This window comes from Pinus tabuliformis, chromosome 2_2, assembly GCF_031772625.1.
Source record: "Pinus tabuliformis cultivar Carrire ecotype Pingquan chromosome 2_2, CPIR1, whole genome shotgun sequence".
Lineage (NCBI taxonomy): Eukaryota > Viridiplantae > Streptophyta > Pinopsida > Pinales > Pinaceae > Pinus > Pinus tabuliformis.
Window position 1 is genome coordinate 649,682,144 of NC_142300.1, and position 20,103 is coordinate 649,702,246.

The window sequence follows — 20,103 nt, forward strand, 5'->3', positions numbered from 1 at the left end:
GTCTATTCAAGAAAAGGGTAAGGGTAAAATGAAAAAGAAGGGTGATATCAAAAGTTATTTCACACCCTCCTCTCCCTTTGATAGTGCACATGGTCCTCAAGCTAATAGAGGTCAAATGCAACCCACTTTAGATGACCATTGGAAGAAAGAATTGAGAGAGACTGCTTGTGATTACATAGCTAGATGGTGGTATGACGCTGATATCCCCTTCAATGCTTCTCGTTCACCATATTATGAACCTATGTTTGATGCCATATTTGCTGTTGGAAAGGGCTTCAAAGGCCCTACTATGCATGAGTTAAGGGGATCTCTTTTGCAAAAAGAAGTTTCCTCCATTGATGAATATTTGAAAGATTTCAAAAGCTCATGGGAAAAAACAGGATGTACCATCATGTCAGATGGATGGACTGATCAAAGGAACCGTACCATCATAAACTTTCTTATCTTTTGCCCACAAGGAACCATGTTTCTAACACCAGTTGATGCATCTGATAGGGTGAAATATGCACACTTGTTGTTTCAGCTTTTGGATGAGGTTGTTGAAGAGGTGGGGGTGGCTAATGTTGTTCAAATCATCACAGATAATGCCTCTAACTATGTTCTTGCTGGTAAAATGTTAGAGGAAAAACACAAAACCATCTTTTGGACCCCATGTGTTGCACATTGCATAGACCTCATGCTTGAGGATATTGGCAAAATAGATTGGGTCAAAAACACTGTAGAGCATGCCAAAATCATAACAAAATATATCTACAATCACTCATGGATTTTGAGCCTAATGAGGAAACAGACAGGGGGCAGGGATATTATTAGGCCTACCATCACTAGATTTGCAGCTCATTTTTTGACATTGCAGTCTATGCTTTCCCAACATAGAAACTTGCAAAGGGTGTTTTCCAGTGATGAATGGAATGAACGTCAATGGTCTCGTAAACAAGATGACAAAGATGTGAAAAAGAAAGTTAATGTAGAAATATTTTGGAAAAGGGTCGCTTTGATAGTGCACAATGTTGGCGAGGCCAATGATGTATAGACACCCTCCTCATTGTCTCTCTCAGAACATATCCCACCCGGGTTCTCAAGGTGTGTTCCACCAGGACTAATCTTATCTTTGATTCCCAATCCTTAAAGAATATCAGTCCTCTACGACTACTCTTCTCTTGGATGCCCTAACTCATCCTCAAAGAGTAGCAAATGAAAGATGTTTACCCAATCCTCTATTCTGTCTTCCCAAGTGAAAACAAGAATGATGTGTCTATCTCTCCCTCTTAATTAGGGAGGGCATTTCTATTCCAATAAAGGAATGTACTCATTTCTACGGAAGGAATGTACCTAAGCTCCCTCTTGGCTTAGGAATTTTGCTTCCAAGTTTCTACCAAGTAAGAAACTTGTTTCCAGTCTCCCTCTTAATTAGGGACCTACAACAACTCCTTGGGTGGAGATGATGGGACAACCAGTTTCTTGAAGAACTCCTCCTCACGATGTCGTGAATTTCTTTTCGTTATTCGGGAGCCTTCATGTTTGGGACTTCTTCATAGGGCACAGACCATCCATCACTTTCATCCATGAGTTAGTCATGTCATCGTCGGAAAGTGATCCATCAGTCCATATCTGGCCTTCCTTCATGCCATGCCGCCTTCTTCATGCCTTATTTCCTTAAGGATCTTTCATCATACTACATGGGCATCAGTGGTGGAAGACATCCATAGATCTTCCCTTGGCAGACCTGCATAAGCCCGTCCAGATATTTGTTCAAAAATAAGAAACGAACATTTAAATCAAAATTACCTTTGTAATGGTCTTTCATCATGACATCTTCTAGTTTGTATCAGCATCCTGTATGCATATCGACACATCTCCCAAAGATATATATTGTCAAGGGTCTCTTTCTTTTTCAGACTCTATCAGAGTCTTCATATCTTTCATGGAGATATCCTAGTCAAATCTTCTTGGTCATAGGATGTTGATTTCCCTTTTCCATGGTTGCATATCCCATGATTTCTTCCTTCCTTCTTCCCACATTTCATTCCTAGGAACTGCCAACCAGAGTTCCTCAATTTTAGTCAACCACCTCATATTACATATGAGGACATATTATGTTGATTTTGTCTAGTGAATGTGTGACCCGTGCATTTTTACATTCATTTGAAGGAGGAGATCCTTCCTATGGTTATGCTCTCAAGATAGAGCATTGATCCATGTTACCTGCAACCATATGATTTGACTCTTCAATATAGACTGTAAGCATACATACCTCATTTTCCTTTGGGTTATCCAGACTTCCTGCAACAACTTACTGTTGAAGAATCTAGGGCAATTAGGTGTAGTGTGATTCTTCTTGACTTGATAACAATTTGTGGAGCCTTTTTACGCCGTAAGGCGTTCCCTCTGAGACGAACTCCCCTCCATGCCACCCTGTCTCAACCTGGGCCGTTAAATGGATTGTTAGACGATTAAATCATCTCCAGCCATTAGATCATCGGTGAAAAACGTTCTGGTCAGTGAAGAGTCGCTCGCCCTGAGGTCTGAAGCGACACAGGTTAGTTTTGCATATCCTGCGTCAAGTGTATAAGTTTCCTGTTTCTCAGGTTCACATTTTTAAAGAGTCGTGGACGGAATTCATTCATACTTTTGGTGTTTTATAGCTCGCTGTTGAAAGCTCCGACTGCCTTTTACAGTTGAAATTGCGGCAATGATTGATCGTTCGACTGGCAGAAACCTCGGCATGCGCGAGGGACTGAGACGGTATTTCCTGCGATCTTTAATGCTGTTTTTTTTCTTCTTTTATGACTAATTACGAATTAGCTGATCTTGATCAGTCAATCGTTTCTTCCAGCGAAGCTATGTATTTGTTGTTCCTGTTAGACGGCTATTTTTTCACTTTTGGAAAAATATAAAAAAATCTTACCGACTGCCTTTTACAGTTGAAATTGCGGCAATGATTGATCGTTCGACTGGCAGAAACCTCGGCATGCGCGAGGGACTGAGACGGTATTTCGTGCGATCTTTAATGCTGTTTTTTTCATCTTTTATGACTAATTACAAATTAGCTGATCTTGATCGTGATCTTGATTGTCATACACCTTGCATGTCGCTAGAATGAAGCTCATTGGGATTATGAACTCTTAAGGAACTCTAACATGCACGCCCCATAACTGTGGCTCTTAGAATGTAGGACAACTAAGAGAACTGCTAAAAATAGCAAGTTCTCAGAATTCGATGAAACTCAATGTGCAGCAGGTTCTGGTTAATGAGAAAGTCCGAATGTACATGTAGCTGGACCAGCGTGATTAAATCAAGCTGGAACTTAACACTAGTTGCACATGCAAATTGAGGTTTAAGACATATTAATAGTTATTTCCTGTAACTTTCATTCAGTATTATATTCACTTTAAACAAGGCCATTTTTTCCATTAATATCACAGTTCTATTCTTTATTTGTATCAATACTTTCTGCGTAAAGCAATTGTTTACACAGGCTTGCGTACTTGGATTGAGTTTTAGATATGGTCGTCGATCCTTGCATAGCCAATAAACTGCATGTGCATTCGAAGCAAGGTTCATAATCTGCATCTTGGGACTTACTTCTATCTACAAATATTGTTTCTCTGTGGAAATACATTGTTAAATAGCATATATCAATATCTCTGTGGCATATTATAAGAAAGAATGGGCCGTAGGCTACGTACCCTTGAGGTATGCTTACTTCTATCAGCTTTTTACCTTAGCCCTTGAGGCAATGATGGACATCTTCACCATTCATTTTTAAAGAAATCGTATTACGTAAAGTTTCCAACTATAATTTTTCTTAGTTTAAACTCTCCTTTGCAAAGATTTTACTTTCCAGTACATTGTTAAAAGTCATTTAACCCCGCCGAGATCATAATGATTACGAACCCATTACTCGAAATTGATCTCTTTCTTGAATGCAAATTTGTCTAATGACCAATTATATATTTTGTATTTCTATCCATTCGTTATAAATCGATCACAGGACAGCTGTTACTGATCTGATATTTTCATTGCCGGCTTGCTTTTTGTTTCTTTGTCATCTCCATTTTGCTTTCCCGCAACTTTACTTAGGGAATATATGTACTTTAAGTAATACTAAAAAATTTCATTTATATGGAAGTGTTGTTCTTCTGTACGGATATTATCTGCATAAAGCTATTGTTTACCTAGGCTTGTGTACTTGATTTTAACTGAGTCTCTGAGCTCCTTTAATGTCAGTATGCCTGCTTTTAAGAAATTTGTGAGGCTAATTACCGTTTTTCCAACAACTTTGCAAGGTAGATTCAAGAATAAGTTAAATCAGAAGCAAGAGCCTTCAACTATTTGCTCACTTCAAAACTCCTTTACGTGTCAGTTTTTCTGTCATGCTGACAGCCCAGATATAATTGTTTATGCATATTCCTATATCGAGAGTTTCTAGATTACAGCGTGTCCAATATTTTACGCCGAAACCATCTACTGTTTTCATTCCTTCCGGGTTGGCAGCCTAATCGATCCTTAAGTTGACATTGACATCAAATGCTAGATTATTACACACAACCAGGGGTTAAATTTGACGCCCGTATACCTGTTTTTTTGCCTTTTTACACGTTAAATATTATTAGTTTCTAAATCTACACGTCATCGCTGACTGGCCAATAATTTTTGAAAATGTCATATGGACGGGCGTATTGAAAATTAACCAGTTTTTTATTATTATTATATATATACAATGCATACTGAAGTGACGGTACTCCGGAGTCCGGACTCATGTGAACATGACAGAGTTTAATAGCTGTTTCAACTTTCCGCTAAGAAGAGATTAATAGTGTTTCAGTTTTCCGTTAATGTTGACTAAATGAGAGACCTAGAACGCTTCCTTCCTTCCGTGCCTGGTTTATTTTTATGATATTGATGTGCCTGATAACCATATGAATCCTATTTATTTCAATATATTCCTGCAGATTTCATTATTTTTTTGACTCCATATCATATCTTGCAATCCCAGGCGTTAACCACCCTATAAAATACAAGAAAACAAAATATTTTTGTGAGTTTAAGATGCCGTATGGAAATTTGGAATAGAAAGAGTTTCACTTTGCTCAATTAAATCTAGTGATAAAAATTGATATAAATATTTCACTTTGCTCAATTAAATCTAGTGATAAAAATTAATATAAATATTCCCTTGGAATGTAAAGGCAGTGATGTACCAAAACATTTTTGTGAGTTTAAGATGCCCTATGGAAATTTGGAATAGATCTGAATTAAGAATTTCACTTTACTCAATTAAATCTAGTGATAAAAATTAATATAAATATTCCCCTTGGAATATAAACGCAGTGATGTACCAAAGAGTAATTATAAAATCTAGATTCCGATATGCTGAACAAAAATCCCATATGTAAACATATGATAAAATTGATTGTTTTGACGGCTGAACAACTTTAATCACGTGCAGCCTTGTATAACTACTTTTTTAATGTGCATGCAGTGATGTACCAAAGAGTAATTATAAAATCTAGATTCTGATAAGATATGCTGAACACAAATCCTATATGTAATACATATGATAAAATTGCTTGTTTTGACCACTGAACAACTTTAATCACGCGCAGCCTTGTATAACTATTTTTTAATGTGCATGAACGTATATGCAGGCATTTCATAAAAATATGGCCTGGTAGTTTGGTACCATAAAAACATGCAGGTATTTCATAAAAATATGGCCAAGTCGCCAAGGGGAAGTAACTGGTAGTTTGGAAATTGGTACCATAAAAGCCTCACCCAACATTAAAAAAAAAAATATATCCTCCTCCCCTAGGCCATTATGAAAAGGTGTTACATAGTTAAAGTTGCAAAACGACGCAATAAATTCCAGTGTTAAGTGCGAATGCCATCTCACACAGCATGAATTTATTGGGTTGAAATGATGGACTATTGATTAGAAGTAAAAATCAATTTATAAGGTTCAAGGTCTTATCGATGAGTAGGAAAAATTAAGAAAAATTAACTTCTCTGTTTGGCTTTCTATTCAAAGAAAGTTTTTCTGTATATTTTATTTTAGTAAATAATGGGTTTTTCCAATTCATATATTAGGAATTAAGCATTCATCACCCAAAAATAAACTTCCTCGCCACTTAAAACAACCAAGAACGCATTTCAGAAATAACTTTCTTAAACCCAATTCAAAAATACAACTTTTTGAAAATAATTTTAATTACGCCGTAAGGCGTTCCCTCTGAGACGAACTCCCCTCCATGCCACCGTGTCTCAACGTGGGCCGTTAAATGGATTGTTAGATGATTAAATCATCTCCAGCCATTAGATCATCGGTGAAAAACGTTCTGGTCAGTGAAGAGTAGCTCGCCCTGAGGTCTGAAGCGACACAGGTTAGTTTTGCATATCCTGTGTCAAGTGTACAAGTTTCTTGTTTCTCAGGTTCACATTTTTAAAGAGTCGTGGACGGAATTCATTCATACTTTTGGTGTTTTATAGCTCGCTGTTGAAAGCTCCGACTGCCTTTTACAGTTGAAATTGCGGCAATGATTGATGGTTCGACTGGCAGAAACCTCGGCATGCGCGAGGGACTGAGACGGTATTTCGTGTGATCTTTAATGCTGTTTTTTTTCTTCTTTTATGACTAATTACAAATTAGCTGATCTTGATCAGTCAATCTTTTCTTCCAGCGAAGCTATGTATTTGTCGTTCTTGTTAATCGGTTATTTTTTCACTTTTGGAAAAATATAAAAAAAACTTACCGCCTGCCTTTTACATTTGAAATTGCGGCAATGATTGATCGGTCGACTGGCAGAAACCTCGGCATGTGCGAGGGACTGAGACGGTATTTCGTGCGATCTTTAATGTTGTTTTTTTCTTCTTTTATGACTAATTACAAATTAGCTGATCTTGAGCAGTCAATCGTTTCTTCCAGCGAAGCTATGTATTTGTTGTTCCTGTATATCAGCTATTTTTTCACTTTTGGAAAAATATAAAAAAATCTTAATCCTAAAGATTTTAGGCCGATGACATCGATATTACTGACCGTTTTTCGTTATTTTTATGATATTTGAAGCTTTCGTTCATGCACTCATTTTTTTCAAAATTTGCGTGAAATTTCTATTAAATTCAACTAGCTACTTCTTCTGTTGTATTTCAGGAATCTTTTTCTTTCTGGCTGCTTCTATTTTGTAAAAATTTGAATGGTTCTTCCTTGAGCTGTAAAATTTTACAATTGCTGAAAGTTTGCAAATTTTTACAATTCATTTATTATGTTGTAAGGGTTTCCCTCCAGCCATTAGATCATCAGTGAAGAACGTTCTGATCAGTGAAGAGACGCTCGCCCTGAGGTCTGAAGCGACACAAGTGAGTTTTGCATATCCCTCTAGACCAGAGATACCCGTTCTCAGCCGTTTCTCATTAAACATTCCCGCAGGAAAAACTGTAGCTATGGTTGGTCGAAGTGGGTCGGGAAAGAGTACTGTAGTTGCTCTAGTCGAGTGCTTCTATGACCCCATTGAAGGTATCCAATACATGATTTTATATGGCATTTTCATACCTTGAACTCCGGTTTTTACTTTAATGAATTGCTTCTCAAAAGTACTATTTTTAATTTCTGTGAATGAAGGTCAAGTGCTACTTGATGGGTTTAACATCAAAAATCTACAGTTGAAATGGCTTAGACAGCAGATACGGCTTGTGAGTCAGGAACTGGCATTGTTTGCAACAAGCATTAAGGAAAACATGCTATTGGGAAGAGCGGATGAAACCCAGGTGGAAATGGAGGAAGCAGCGAGAGTTGCAAATGCACACTTTTTTATCACAAACCTCCCCGAAGGATATGACACTCAAGTATGTGCTACTAGCTGTAATAACTAAAAATTCTTTGTTGTAGAGATGATTGATTAGTTGTCAGTTGATTGTTTGTTGCAGAGATGGTTGATTAGTTGTTTGGTGATTATGCTTGTTTCCTTGCTCAGTCTTCCAGTCGCTCTTTATGACTTGTGTGTGTGAATAACAACAATCTGATATGTTTACCTTGTCATCCTGGAATTCCTTCTCCCACTATCAAGTCTCCTTCCCTTCCCTTTCTAAACCAAATCCCCGGGAGTTGAACTATATATCTATGGTTTATAGCACTTTTCTCCCATCTCACTGTTCATTTTGTATATGTCAGAGTTGATAGTAGCCATGGTTATGATTTGTACTAAGTTGGGCCTGCAACTCCAGGTTGGTGAAAGAGGTGGTCAACTATCAGGCGGACAAAAGCAACGCATTGCAATAGCCATAACGATGTTGAAGAACCTGGCCATACTACTTTTGGATGAAGCAACCAGTGCTCTGGACTCTGAATCAGAAAAACTTGTTTAGGAAGCCTTTAACAGGTTCATGATAGGAAGAACAACAGTAGTTGTGGCACATCGTCTCTCAACCATTAGGAAGGCTAATCTGGTGGCAGTTGTTCAGTAGGGGAGCATTTTGGAGATGGGGACTCACGATGACCTTATCTCAAAAGGGGTTGACGAGGCTTATTCAACATTGATCAGACTCCAAGAAACTACCCATGAGCTTGGTAACAATGCAAGAAAGAATAGTGCCAGGTAAAGGTTTTATCCCACTATGTTAATTCAATAATGGCACATTGTGGTCAACCTCTGCAATAGTTTTCTGACTGAAAGTCTATAGAATTGGAATTGCTTTGTTTCTCCCATAAATCCTCTCGCCTTCTTTATAAAATTGTAATTTTTTTTGCAGTCCCATAAATCCTTGGGGCCTTCTCTGTAAAACTGTAATTATAATGGTTATCCTCAGCTTCTTCTTCATAAAATTATACTTGTTTTCTTCATCCTTAGATTAGCAGTTTGTGAAATTATAATTGTTTTGTTTGTTTATAGATCCTCAGGGTTTTCTTTGGAAAATTATTTAGCAGCTGCCAAGTTTTTCTGGTTTTATTACAGTGAAAGATTTTCCACCAAACTGTTTGGATGCCTTCTCATACAATCCTTCATTTTTTTTCCTCAAATTATAATGGTTTTGTTCGGTCCAGAGATAAATATTTTTTCTTAAATTGTAGTTGTTTTGCTTCTCCCATTAACCCTTCTAGTGTTTATTGGTACTTTAGATGTTGCTCTGTAGAAGTTTATGGACTTTTACATTTTGTCACATTCTGAATGACCCACTCATTCATCACCAAGATATAAAGGAAACTTGTTTTGTACCTTCCATAAATTCTCAGTATTTATCAGTTTGAATGATCCCGAGAAGAAAGGGGAAATAGAATGAACATAGATTTGTATTCTCGTTTTGATTTTTTGTTTGTTTACCCATTTCCAGGCCCTCCAGCGCAAGGAATTCTGTGAGCTCACCCATAATTGGAAGAAATTCTTTTCTTATGGATTTCAGACTTCTCAACTTCTGATTTCAACACATCTGTCAATGTCAACTCAGCACATAAAACAGAGAAGGTACCCTTCATAGAGCAGGCAGGGTCATTCTAGAGACTAGTCAAGATGAATGCCCCAGAATGGGCCTATGCTCTACTAGGATCCGTAGGGTCCATGGTCTGCGGTTCCATAAGTGCACTCTTCGCTTACATCTTGAGTGTCGTGTTGAGCATCTATTACAACCCTAATCTGTTGTACATAAAAAATGAAATCAAGAAATAATGCTTTGTTCTGATAGGGATATCATTCGGTGCCCTCGTTTTCAATACGGTGCAGCATTCCTTTTGGGAAATCGTTGGCAAGAATCTGACCAAGTGGGTCCAACAGACAATGCTTGAAGGTGAACAAAACGGTTTCCATGAAAAAATCCAGATTGACATGGCATTCTGAATATAGTCACATTCAGAATGACATGGCATTCTGCAATTGAGATAGAAGAGCACATGATTTTCTTCTTTTATCGTCTTCTGAAGATTCAATATATGCATTGAGTGCTACCTTACCAATGGAGAAAAGTAAAATTTAGATATTACATCAAAATTTAGAAAGTCATACTTCTTAGACTGAAAAATGATTTTCTCAATTAGCCTATGATATTCTGAGGATATTAACATTGTTGTTATTGGACAGTTTGAAGTCCTTGATAAGCAACTGAGATTTTTTGTTCCATTTTGCTGACCAGGCAGTAAAAGTGGTTACAACAATGCTTTTAAAAGGTTATACCCTAGGAAAAGATACTTTAAGCAAAGCCAAAGAGTTAGACGAGAAGTATCAGGTGATGGACATTGCTGCAACAAAGGTGGCATATTTTGGCAAATTTTTCGGAGAGATATCAAAAGTAGCTTTTCGGAGAGAGAGTCACCTAGGACTTCCATCTGACATTTATCCACCAATGTTGCAGCATCAACACAACCCACAGCCTGAAACTCTTTGGTCAACTGTATTGAGGGTCAAGGCTACCAAATTTTAACCGTCCCATCATCATTGCAAGTGCTTCAACTTGCTTCCAGACTGCAGCCTGTTGGACTGGTTACTAGACCTTCTTTGTCTGGGTAGATGATATCCCTCCACCTGCCAGAATAAAGCTCTTATGTTTGTCCAGGGTCTATGTTATTTTCTTTGAAGGAATCATATGGTTACATTTTGTATGAATGGCACTGCCTTTTGATTTGGTTGGAATTTCAGATCTACATCAGATGGCCAACAAGATTATAATATTATTCCATTTATTTCTTGATGTCTCTTGTTAATCTGGATTCAATGGAATTGGACATTTGTATGGCTTAGTTATCATAGTACCAAGGTAGATTACAATTGACATTAGTCTGATTTGATGGCTCTTGTTAATCTGGATTCAATGGAGTTGGACATTTGTATGGCTCAGTTATCATAGTACCGAGGTTGATCATAATTCACATTAATCTTCTTTGAGCTTTGGATGCCACTATGCATATTTTGACTATGGGGTCATATTATTCGTTGCATATAGTTTAATCTAGAATTTTGGATACTACATGGTAGAAACAAGTGTTGCTGGGATTGTATCCCTATTCATTATCAGTAGAATGACTAGTTTAGGTTGCCGACACTTCAATGTTGAGAGTACAAAATATTTGATATATTCAGATTTTTTAATTTAAATTTTTTATGAGTGGGTATTGTAAGTTGTTGGTGTTATCGGTGTATGATTTGACAGGAAAATTGCAAGCTATGAAGCACATCAAAAATAGGAGGAGGAGGAGGAAGAAGAGAAGTTTTTGTTAAAGAGGCAACAAGATCTTCGTTATAGAGAAAATTGGAAGTCTTTGAGGCTACAGATGGCAAAATCCCTCGTAATATTGGCATGATATACATTAATCTTTATAACATATTTAACAGATTGAAAAGACTGATTTCTGGAGTTGCAGAAATGTTATCAAGTTCAATGAAATCCATTCTTAACAGCGTAAATTTTATATATCAGGACTTCGTATGTAGTAGCACCCCCTTCTTTGATGCTTAAATCTGAAAGTTGAATGTTTCAATGGAAAAGGAAACATCACAGAAAATAAAATATGAATGCACACCATGTAAAATACAACTCTCAAGAAGTAGCTTCTCCCAAAATATAGTATTTTTGTATTTTCCTTCTATTGTATTTATCTTAGAATCCACATCACCCAATTGTGCTACAATTAGACCATAAAGTGTCTAACAAATGGAGTTGAACCAATAAAACCATTTCCACCATACAAGAATTTTCCACCGAAGAACACAATGAACCCATAGAAGAGATTCCAAGAGGAGTACAAGAATTTTCCACCAAAGAACACAATGAACCCATAGAAGAGATTCCAAGAGGAATAACAGGTCGATGAAATGATTGAAGCAATGTGGTAACCTGGAGTAATAACAACTGACATCATCCCAAAGTATGTGAAGTAGAGGAAAGTGAAAAATATGAAGAAGAGGAACCATAAAATTTTGGCAAATGTCCACTCAAGAGAAATCATGGAGCAAAATCAAACTAATTTGCATTAGTAAAAATGAGTAACAACTTACCACATCCAAGGCTTAACTCAATTCTTTTCAATGTGAATCATGTTTATTACCATACTTTTGGAGGTGTGCCTCAAATCCTTCTTTATGCATGTTGAAATAGGGTATCAATGTCTTATGCATGAGCCTCGATGAATATGTGCTGAATATGTAAAGAAAAGAAAGCATTTTGTGTTATTGCTAAATTCTTGTTGCATTTGCTTTATGAAATAGCCTGATTGTAATGCGGATCTTGTAAGGAGGTTAATGCCTATCATGTCAAAAGGGTCTTTAATTACAAAAAGGAAGGTTTATTGCTCCTCATCATTTGACTTTAGTTTTTACTTGTTTTGTATTGGTGTCCTATAGTTTCCCTAACCAACCTATATATTCACTTTCTAGTAGTTGTGGAAAAGAAGAGACATTACTTATATTTAATTTACAGTGCATGTTTTTATGGGTAGCACATCTAAAAATTATATGTTCTCTCCGATCTTTCTCGATCTTGCATAGTTCCCCAAGAAATCTAATAACAGGATCGATTCCATGAAAAACCCTAATACAGGAACGATTTCCGACAGAGGACCAGTAACACCCAAAGAGAAAACCCTTATAGAATCCTATAAGACACTGGTAGCAGGAACCTATTTGCCCAAATCAAGGGAAAACAATACCCAGTACTCCAAAAAATTGAAAACTAAAAACTGGGTTTATTTAGGATAAAAAATCTTACCTCTTGATGTCTTTCTTTTGCGCTAACAGGCATTCTAGAATGCATTCTTTGTAGAAGAGGTGGCCCTTCTGACAACAGAGGGGGTCTATCAATGGCTTCAGGCATAGAGAGCATGCATCAAAGGGCTTAATGGAGTCCTTGTCGAGCCTTTCCTTTTGAGTACCATACCCAAGCTTTTTATTCTCGTCGTATGTAAAGAATTCCAAGTCATTGTTGTTCTTTGAATGCCTCTGCGGCATCTTCGCTAACTCAGGGATTTACGATTGCCGGCGACAGATACAGGGCATAAATGGTGCATGTCTCAATCAGTCATTAACAGAGTCGGAGGTGTCACTGAATTGTCCCTGGGTGGCGAGCTGCAGAGCGGAGGAATTGCAGAGCGGGAGGCGCCGAGTCGAGGAGGAAGGTGAGTGAGCAGCCCGCGAGATCGCAATTCCTCATTTCAAATTGGAAATGGCAATAACTCTCCACGTTTGCAATTCCAGCTCAGATCCGATCTGTCAGGGGATGTCAGGATTTCCAACTCCGATCGGATTTTCTGTCAGGGAATGTTAGGATTGCCAGGGGAGGGTGGCGGAGCTAGGGGAGGGTGGTCGAGGGCAGAGGGATTATCGGCAGCCAAATTTGGATGATTTTCCAGGCGGTGACGAAAATCGTGCCATTCCTCCGCCTAGGTAGACTACTCCATGGAGAAAAGTAAAATTTAGATATTACATCAAAATTTAGAAAGTCATACTTCTTAGATTGAAAAATGATTTTCTCAATTAGCCTATGATATTCTGAGGATATTAACATTATTGTTATTGGACAATTTGAAGTCCTTGATAAGCAACTGAGATTTTTTGTTCCATTTTGCTGACCAGGCAGTAAAAGTGGTAACAACAATGATTTCAAAAGGTTATACCTAGGAAAAGATACTTTAAGAAAAGCCAAAGAGTTAGACGAGAAGTATCAAGTGATGGACACTGCTGCAGCAAAGGTGGCAGATTTTGGCAAATTTTTCGGAGAGATATCAAAAGCAGCTTTGATTACAGCTGGGCATGCAGCTTGCAACGCAGGAACAACACCTGTCAACAACAGTTATTTTGCAACAGGAGCATTGATGGTTGTTGGGGTTCTTGACAGGGAAGCCAAAGCTGCTGCTAATTTTGGTAATAGGAATAATGCATCAAAGAAGTAGACTTGAAGTATTATGGCACTATAAAGTTAGAACTGTAATGTAGTGGTGTTGGCCTTCAGGTTTATCTGTCTCATAATTAAGTATGCTTGTAATGTTTCTTACCTTACCATAGTCGTTCTTGTATCAAATCAATTTTATGGTCTCTGTATATGTGTTTAAATGTTTGATCTTTCTGCAGCCCTTCACATTGAGATACACTATATATCTGTGGGCTTCAACCCCCAAATGCATGCTAGACAACTGTTGACACTAGCTAACATCAAGAAATTGGAGACGCTTCAGACCATTCAAGTGGTCGGGCAGCTTTTTGATGTTTGTTTTGGATAAATTTAGGAACTTCAAATGTTTTAAGTTCCCAATAGACGTGGGCAATGACTGGATGGAAGTATGACTTAGATCTAACACAGTCATCTAAAACAAATAAACAACGTCTTCATTCTATATTTTTATTCATTCCTTCAAAATATTTGTTAATTCTGTAGTGAATTCCCTTTACACCCCCTTCTTTTTCCCCAGACACTTTTATCTGTCTGAACGTCAACAGCAGCAGCGCTTCAATGACAAATTTGGGTGATATTGTAAGCCACAAAAATTGGTCGAAACTGTCTCAGACCTTTTGGTTGTTGAATACCTCTTACAGCAGAAGGGTTTTGCCCTGTCCTCCCATACCCACAATAGCAATCACTTTGAATCCATTTTCCAATATCCACTGACTGACCTTTTCAATATCTTCCTTTAATCCCACCACTTGAAATTGAGATAGAATAGCATAGGATTTTCTTCTTTTATCTTCTTCTGAAGATTCAATATATGCATTGAGTGCTACCTTACCAATGGAGAAAAGTAAAATTTAGATATTACATCAAAATTTAGAAAGTCATAATTCTTAGACTGAAAAATGATTTTCTCAATTAGCCTATGATAATTTAGGTGATACAGTAGGCCACAAAAATTGGTCAAAACTGTCTCGGACCTTTTCGTTGTTGAATACCTCTTGCACCAAAAGGGTTTTGCCTTGTCCTCCCATACCCAGAATAGCAATCACTCTGAATCCATTTTCCAATATCCACCAACTGGCCTTTTCAGTATCTTCCTTTAATCCCACCACTTGAGATTGAGATAGAAGAGCACAAGATTTTCTTCTTTTATCTTCTTCTGAAGATTCAATATATGCATTGAGTTCTTGAACACCAACAGTAGCATTGAGGGAGGTCAGATATTTGAGATATTTAGCACCCGTGTGTATCTTTGTGATTCCTTCCTTTAGTTTCCTAATGTTCTTGCCCATTCTATAGCGGAAAATTATGTTGATGAAAATAAGCTTGCCCTGCTCGCATTCCTCCACTATGTCAACAACATTAGTGAGAAAATCCTCAAGTTTGTTAAGCCAATTGGTCACTGAACTAGAATAGGAAGTTCTAGTGGCTCTCGCATCCGTCATTAGGCATTTAATGGAATTAACCTCAGCACAAATGAATTCAAAATCTTCTTCCCTAACTGCCTAACCAACGCAAACTTGATCCTCCATAATAGTTTTGGCTTCGCTTCTGGTTTCAACTTCTGGTGTTGGAAATACCATTTTATCCTTTAACGTTTATTATTTTTGTTTTATTATTATTGCTTGAATTTTTCTTAATAAGTGGTTGTGTTTCTTTTGGTTTTAGTGAAAGTATCGGCTCCAATGTTGGCTCTCTTATTATGGAGTATAATTCATCTTTGAGAATTTTTCAATTATTAAATTAGGTTAGTCAATTGCTTAAAATATTAAATTTATTTCAAAAAGTTTTTGTTACTTTATAGGTTAGAGATTGGCTTGAAATATTAAACTTATTCCAAAATGTTTTTGTTACTTTATAGATAAGGCGTAGATTGCTTGGCTCTTGAAAATAATGAAGGGAAAATACATGTTAATCTATTACTTGTGCTCTTTGACTGAAAAATACAAAGTGATAGAAAAATGCATATTATGCTAATTGAGGAATGTTTTTCGCTTGTCGAACTTATAGTATTGAATTTAACAGACTAACACTTTACAACAATGAACTAACAATATTCATGATGAAAATAGCAAGATGGAAGATTTATCTGCATAATGAAAAAGGCAATATGGGAGATTCCAATCACGTTCTAAGGAATTTTTTAAAATGTGGATGTGACGAAAGATTGTTGTGGAAGGTGTTGTTTGTATATGGGAGATTTCTTGATCATTGTGTATAATCCTAATGTTGATAGATATGTCTACTAAGTGGTTCGAGTTAATGGGACATTGATTTGAGCGTTCAATATATTTGTATTCTTTATCAAATTATTCTTTTGTTGTATTTGTGTTCTTCAATTTATGCCTTACGGCGTTTCCTTTGCAACATCTGGTGCAAATGCTAGTTACTTTTTCTTGTTAGCTTAATCTTCTTCTTCTTCTTATTAATGCATGTGTGTGTACTTGATCAAACTACTACCCAAAACATAAAAACAAGAACACAAGATGTTGGCTCTCTGCAAGGAGCAAAACTTCTCTTCTCTTGAGAAGGAAACCCTTTGGTAAGTTCTCTTATTGAAGCTTCATTCTTGATCAATGCCAAACCCTAGACCCTTGACTAGAAGATCCTCCAAGCATAAGTCAAGTCCTTCATTTTCTCTGCACTATGTTTTCTCAGTACTTTATTCACCTCCTTCTGGCACTTTGTTCCCCAGCACTTCGTCCTTCTTCGGACACTTTGTTCCCCGACACTTCGTCCTTCTTCCGACAATTCGTTCTTCCTTAGTGTGACAGACTGCAGCCCTAATTCTCGCACGTGTGAGAGGTACCCTAAAGAATTAGGGTCCTTTTCCTTCGCTAGAGAGATAGGCTTCTTTGCTTGACTTGTGAGGCCTTGTAGGCCTAGTTCCAAACCCAATCAACACTAGTTTATGGACTGTTTGTCCCTACTGTCATACCCATAAACTTGACCACCCTTTCTTCGCACCTCTGACTGTGTCTAGTCCTAGAATCAATCCTCTTCACTTCGGCTTTTCTCCTCCTTCCTTCGCTGCATTAGGAGACCTCTTCTTCGTCCTTCGTTACCCTTTCTCTAGCCTCTTTTCTTTGCTGATTTTAGAGCTTCTTTGTTGACGTTGTAATGGAGTGGGCAACCTCTATTTATAGAGGATTTTCCCTCCTTTTAGGTCGACTAGAAGGCCTATTTGTAGACTGTTTGTAGGCCGACTTGTTATGCTTACTTCGGATGGTTTCTTTGGTGGTGTGATATGCTTGAAGGAGACTCTTGATGGTGCCTTTGCATATGAGGGGACTTTACTTTGCTTGGAGGTGACATCTTTGACTTTTATACACAATGTAACATACCCTTAAGGTCTTTAACATAATTCTTTTGACCTCTTTGACTTACCTATAGCACTTTAACATGTGCTAGTCCTACTTCAATGAGCAAGAAACTCATTGACATATATCATAAAATTAATATTTCTTTTCCTGGATAAATACAAATATCAAAAGTACATTTATGAAGATTGAACCTAGTTACATTTCCTTCAACACTTACTTGATTGAAAGAACTTCAATCCCTGGATTTGCTTCTCCTTTTATGTCATCATACCATCATCCCATGAATTCCACAAATTTGGAATTCTTGATGAAACACTTGCTTCCTCTCTTGATCGGTGAACCTGATGAAGATTCCATTAGAGAATCTTGAGGATCTAGGGTATCCCCATCCAATAGATGTTTCTTTTTGACCGATGTGCAATGAGCCTTGTACTAGATGACCTTTTTCTTTCTTTTCCATAAGTGCCACCTATGTTACAAATGAGGTTTCCAAGAGCTATATCCTTTCATAGTCGACCGCCATGCTTCAACCATCTATTATGCTTCTCTATGATGATGTCACGAACTCTTTGGTTTTAACTCTTCTATGATGCCATGATGCATCCTATCATGCTCCTACTTTACAACAGGAAAACTTAGAAACAAAAACTAGAAAAGAACCAGGTGAGGAAGACTATCTCAATAGTGGAGATCTATTACTTCCTCTTTCTTGGACTTCTTCTTTTCAACTTCCTCCACTTCCTTGGTGACACAATCTTCTTCTCTTCCTCTTTTTTTATTGTCCTTCTTGAGCTTAAGACAATCTCTCCTATAGTGCCCATATTCTTGACACCATAGCATTGTATTTTAGCCATGTTCTTCTTCTTTTTCCGAGGACCAAACTTTCCAAATTTCCCCTTTCTTTTTGTCATTGCAACGTATGCTTGATTTTGGTCACTTGCTCCCACATTAGATTTGGCCTTTAGTATAGATTCTTCAAAACACAATGACCATAGATTCTGGAATGGAGTAGCTTCTTTCTTCCCATAAATGCTCGAAGTAAAGTTACCCCACTCTTCCGGCAGTGCATTTAATACAACTGTAGTCATTTCTCTATCAGACATGACTTCTCCCAAATCTTGTAGTTGATCTCGGATTTTAGATATCCTTATAAAGTATGAGGCTATTCCATCTTCCCTTGACATCTTCAGCTTGTAGAGTTCTTGCCTTAATGAGATGACTTCTCCAACAATGCTTTCAGAATACAACTCTACCAGTTTGTCATAGATTTCTTTTGAAGTTTTGAGTTTAGATACATATGGGATGAGGGGATCCTTGATGGATTCTATGAGAATCCTTTGAGCCCTAACTTCCTATTTCATATACTTTGCAAGAGCTTTAGCATCTTCCTTTCATGGTTTAGTGATAGATCAGTTGATATGTTCCATATGTTGAAGAATCTAGGGCAGTTAGCATTAATAAGATTCATCTAGCATGATAACTATTTGTGAGTTATTCTTAGCACAATCTTCTCTTGTTATGTTTATTAGAGTGTGTCTTCTTAGTTCATCAAATAGCTACCAAAAAGAAAGAGACAAGAACACACGATGTTGGCTTTTTGCCAGGGCCAAAACCTCTCCCTCTTGGAGAGGAAAACCTGCACAACATTCTTCTTATAGTGATGCCAATTGACAAATACCAAGACCATGACCCTTGACCTATTATGCCACTCCAAGACCAAGACATCGATCCTCTTCTTTGTCACTGCTGAGATCATCATCATTGTTGCACCATTGAGGCCATCACTGCTGCATCACAAAGATCTTCATCATTGCTGCTCTATGACTGCACCTTTCTTGAAATTTCTTCACTGCTGCACCAATGCTACATTTTTACCGAGATCTTTGTTACAACAATGAGATCTCCATTTTGAGGTATGCATATTATAATTGTACTGTGGTCTTCATCATGATTACAACTATGCCAAGGTCATGACTATGTTTAGGATGTATGCCACATCAAGATCTTCTTCATGAGACTGTCATTATGTAACTATGAGATCACATGGATCCTCCACTTCATACATGACTGTGTTAGGTATGCCGAGACAAAGATCATGATTTCTGGACTGTTGTCCTTATCCAAGATTTTGTGCCACTTCATTCATTCGAAATATTGTCCCACTATACTTTATCCGAGATGTCTGCTCCCTGTACTTGTTCGAGATTTCTGCACTAGTTCGAGATTTCAGAGGATTAGAGATTTTATCCTCTTGCACTTCACGTACCCATCCAAAGTTTCAGAGACTTGTCCGAGATTTTCTGTGTCATTTGCGGATACCCCAGCCGGATATATATAGTGGTTATGTCTCCAGTTTGAGCCGACTTGTCCATGTGAATCGACATGTCATCCTTTAGTTATTTAATATCTTTTTGCAGGCCAACATGATGTCTTTTCATCGCTTTGTTTGCAGGCTTCTTCTTTGAAGGATGGTGCTTGTCTGGAGGGCTACTTGACACTAGGTTGACTTATGTTCATTACATAATGCTCAAGAAGAGTTCTTCAATATAATTTTGACTTTTCTAGATCTATAGAATGAGCAAGAAACTTATTCATATAATTTGTCAAAATAATAATTCTTTTTCTTGACAAGTACAAAGATCAAAATTACATTGACAAATACTGAATCTAGTCACCCTTTTCTTCAACACCATATCCTCATTTTCAATGAGATTCAGATTTGTCTTTTTCTTCCATGCAAGATAGTTTGAAGCCCCAACCAATTTGTTGCTTTCCTTGCAAAAAGACATTTTGACAGATTCAGACGTGGACATAAATATACTTACTTGATAGGATGCTCCTTCTCCTTGCTGCTTCCTTGATGTTGATGATGATATAGAGAATAAAAAACTTCACCTCGATGAAGAAAGTTTTCTTCAAT

General features: G+C 37.4%; 1 protein-coding gene, 1 long non-coding RNA gene and 1 pseudogene across 3 annotated transcripts in view; all 3 read left to right on the forward strand.

Annotated features, from left to right (window-relative positions):
* The window catches only part of LOC149194294 (pentatricopeptide repeat-containing protein At2g13600 pseudogene), a 126,750-nt pseudogene that overhangs the window by 24,979 nt on the left and 81,668 nt on the right, over positions 1-20,103 (forward strand). The window lies entirely within an intron of this gene.
* Positions 2,428-2,992, forward strand: LOC149194295 (uncharacterized). Its single transcript, XR_016255059.1, has 3 exons — positions 2,428-2,539; positions 2,646-2,745; positions 2,925-2,992. It is a non-coding gene; the product is annotated as an uncharacterized LOC149194295 (long non-coding RNA).
* On the forward strand, positions 8,283-9,504 carry LOC149194296 (ABC transporter B family member 1-like). The gene is made up of 2 exons (XM_089407450.1): positions 8,283-8,591; positions 9,325-9,504. Exons 1-2 carry the CDS (start codon positions 8,476-8,478, stop codon positions 9,407-9,409), a joined length of 201 nt encoding a protein of 66 aa, XP_089263576.1. The 5' UTR covers positions 8,283-8,475; the 3' UTR covers positions 9,410-9,504.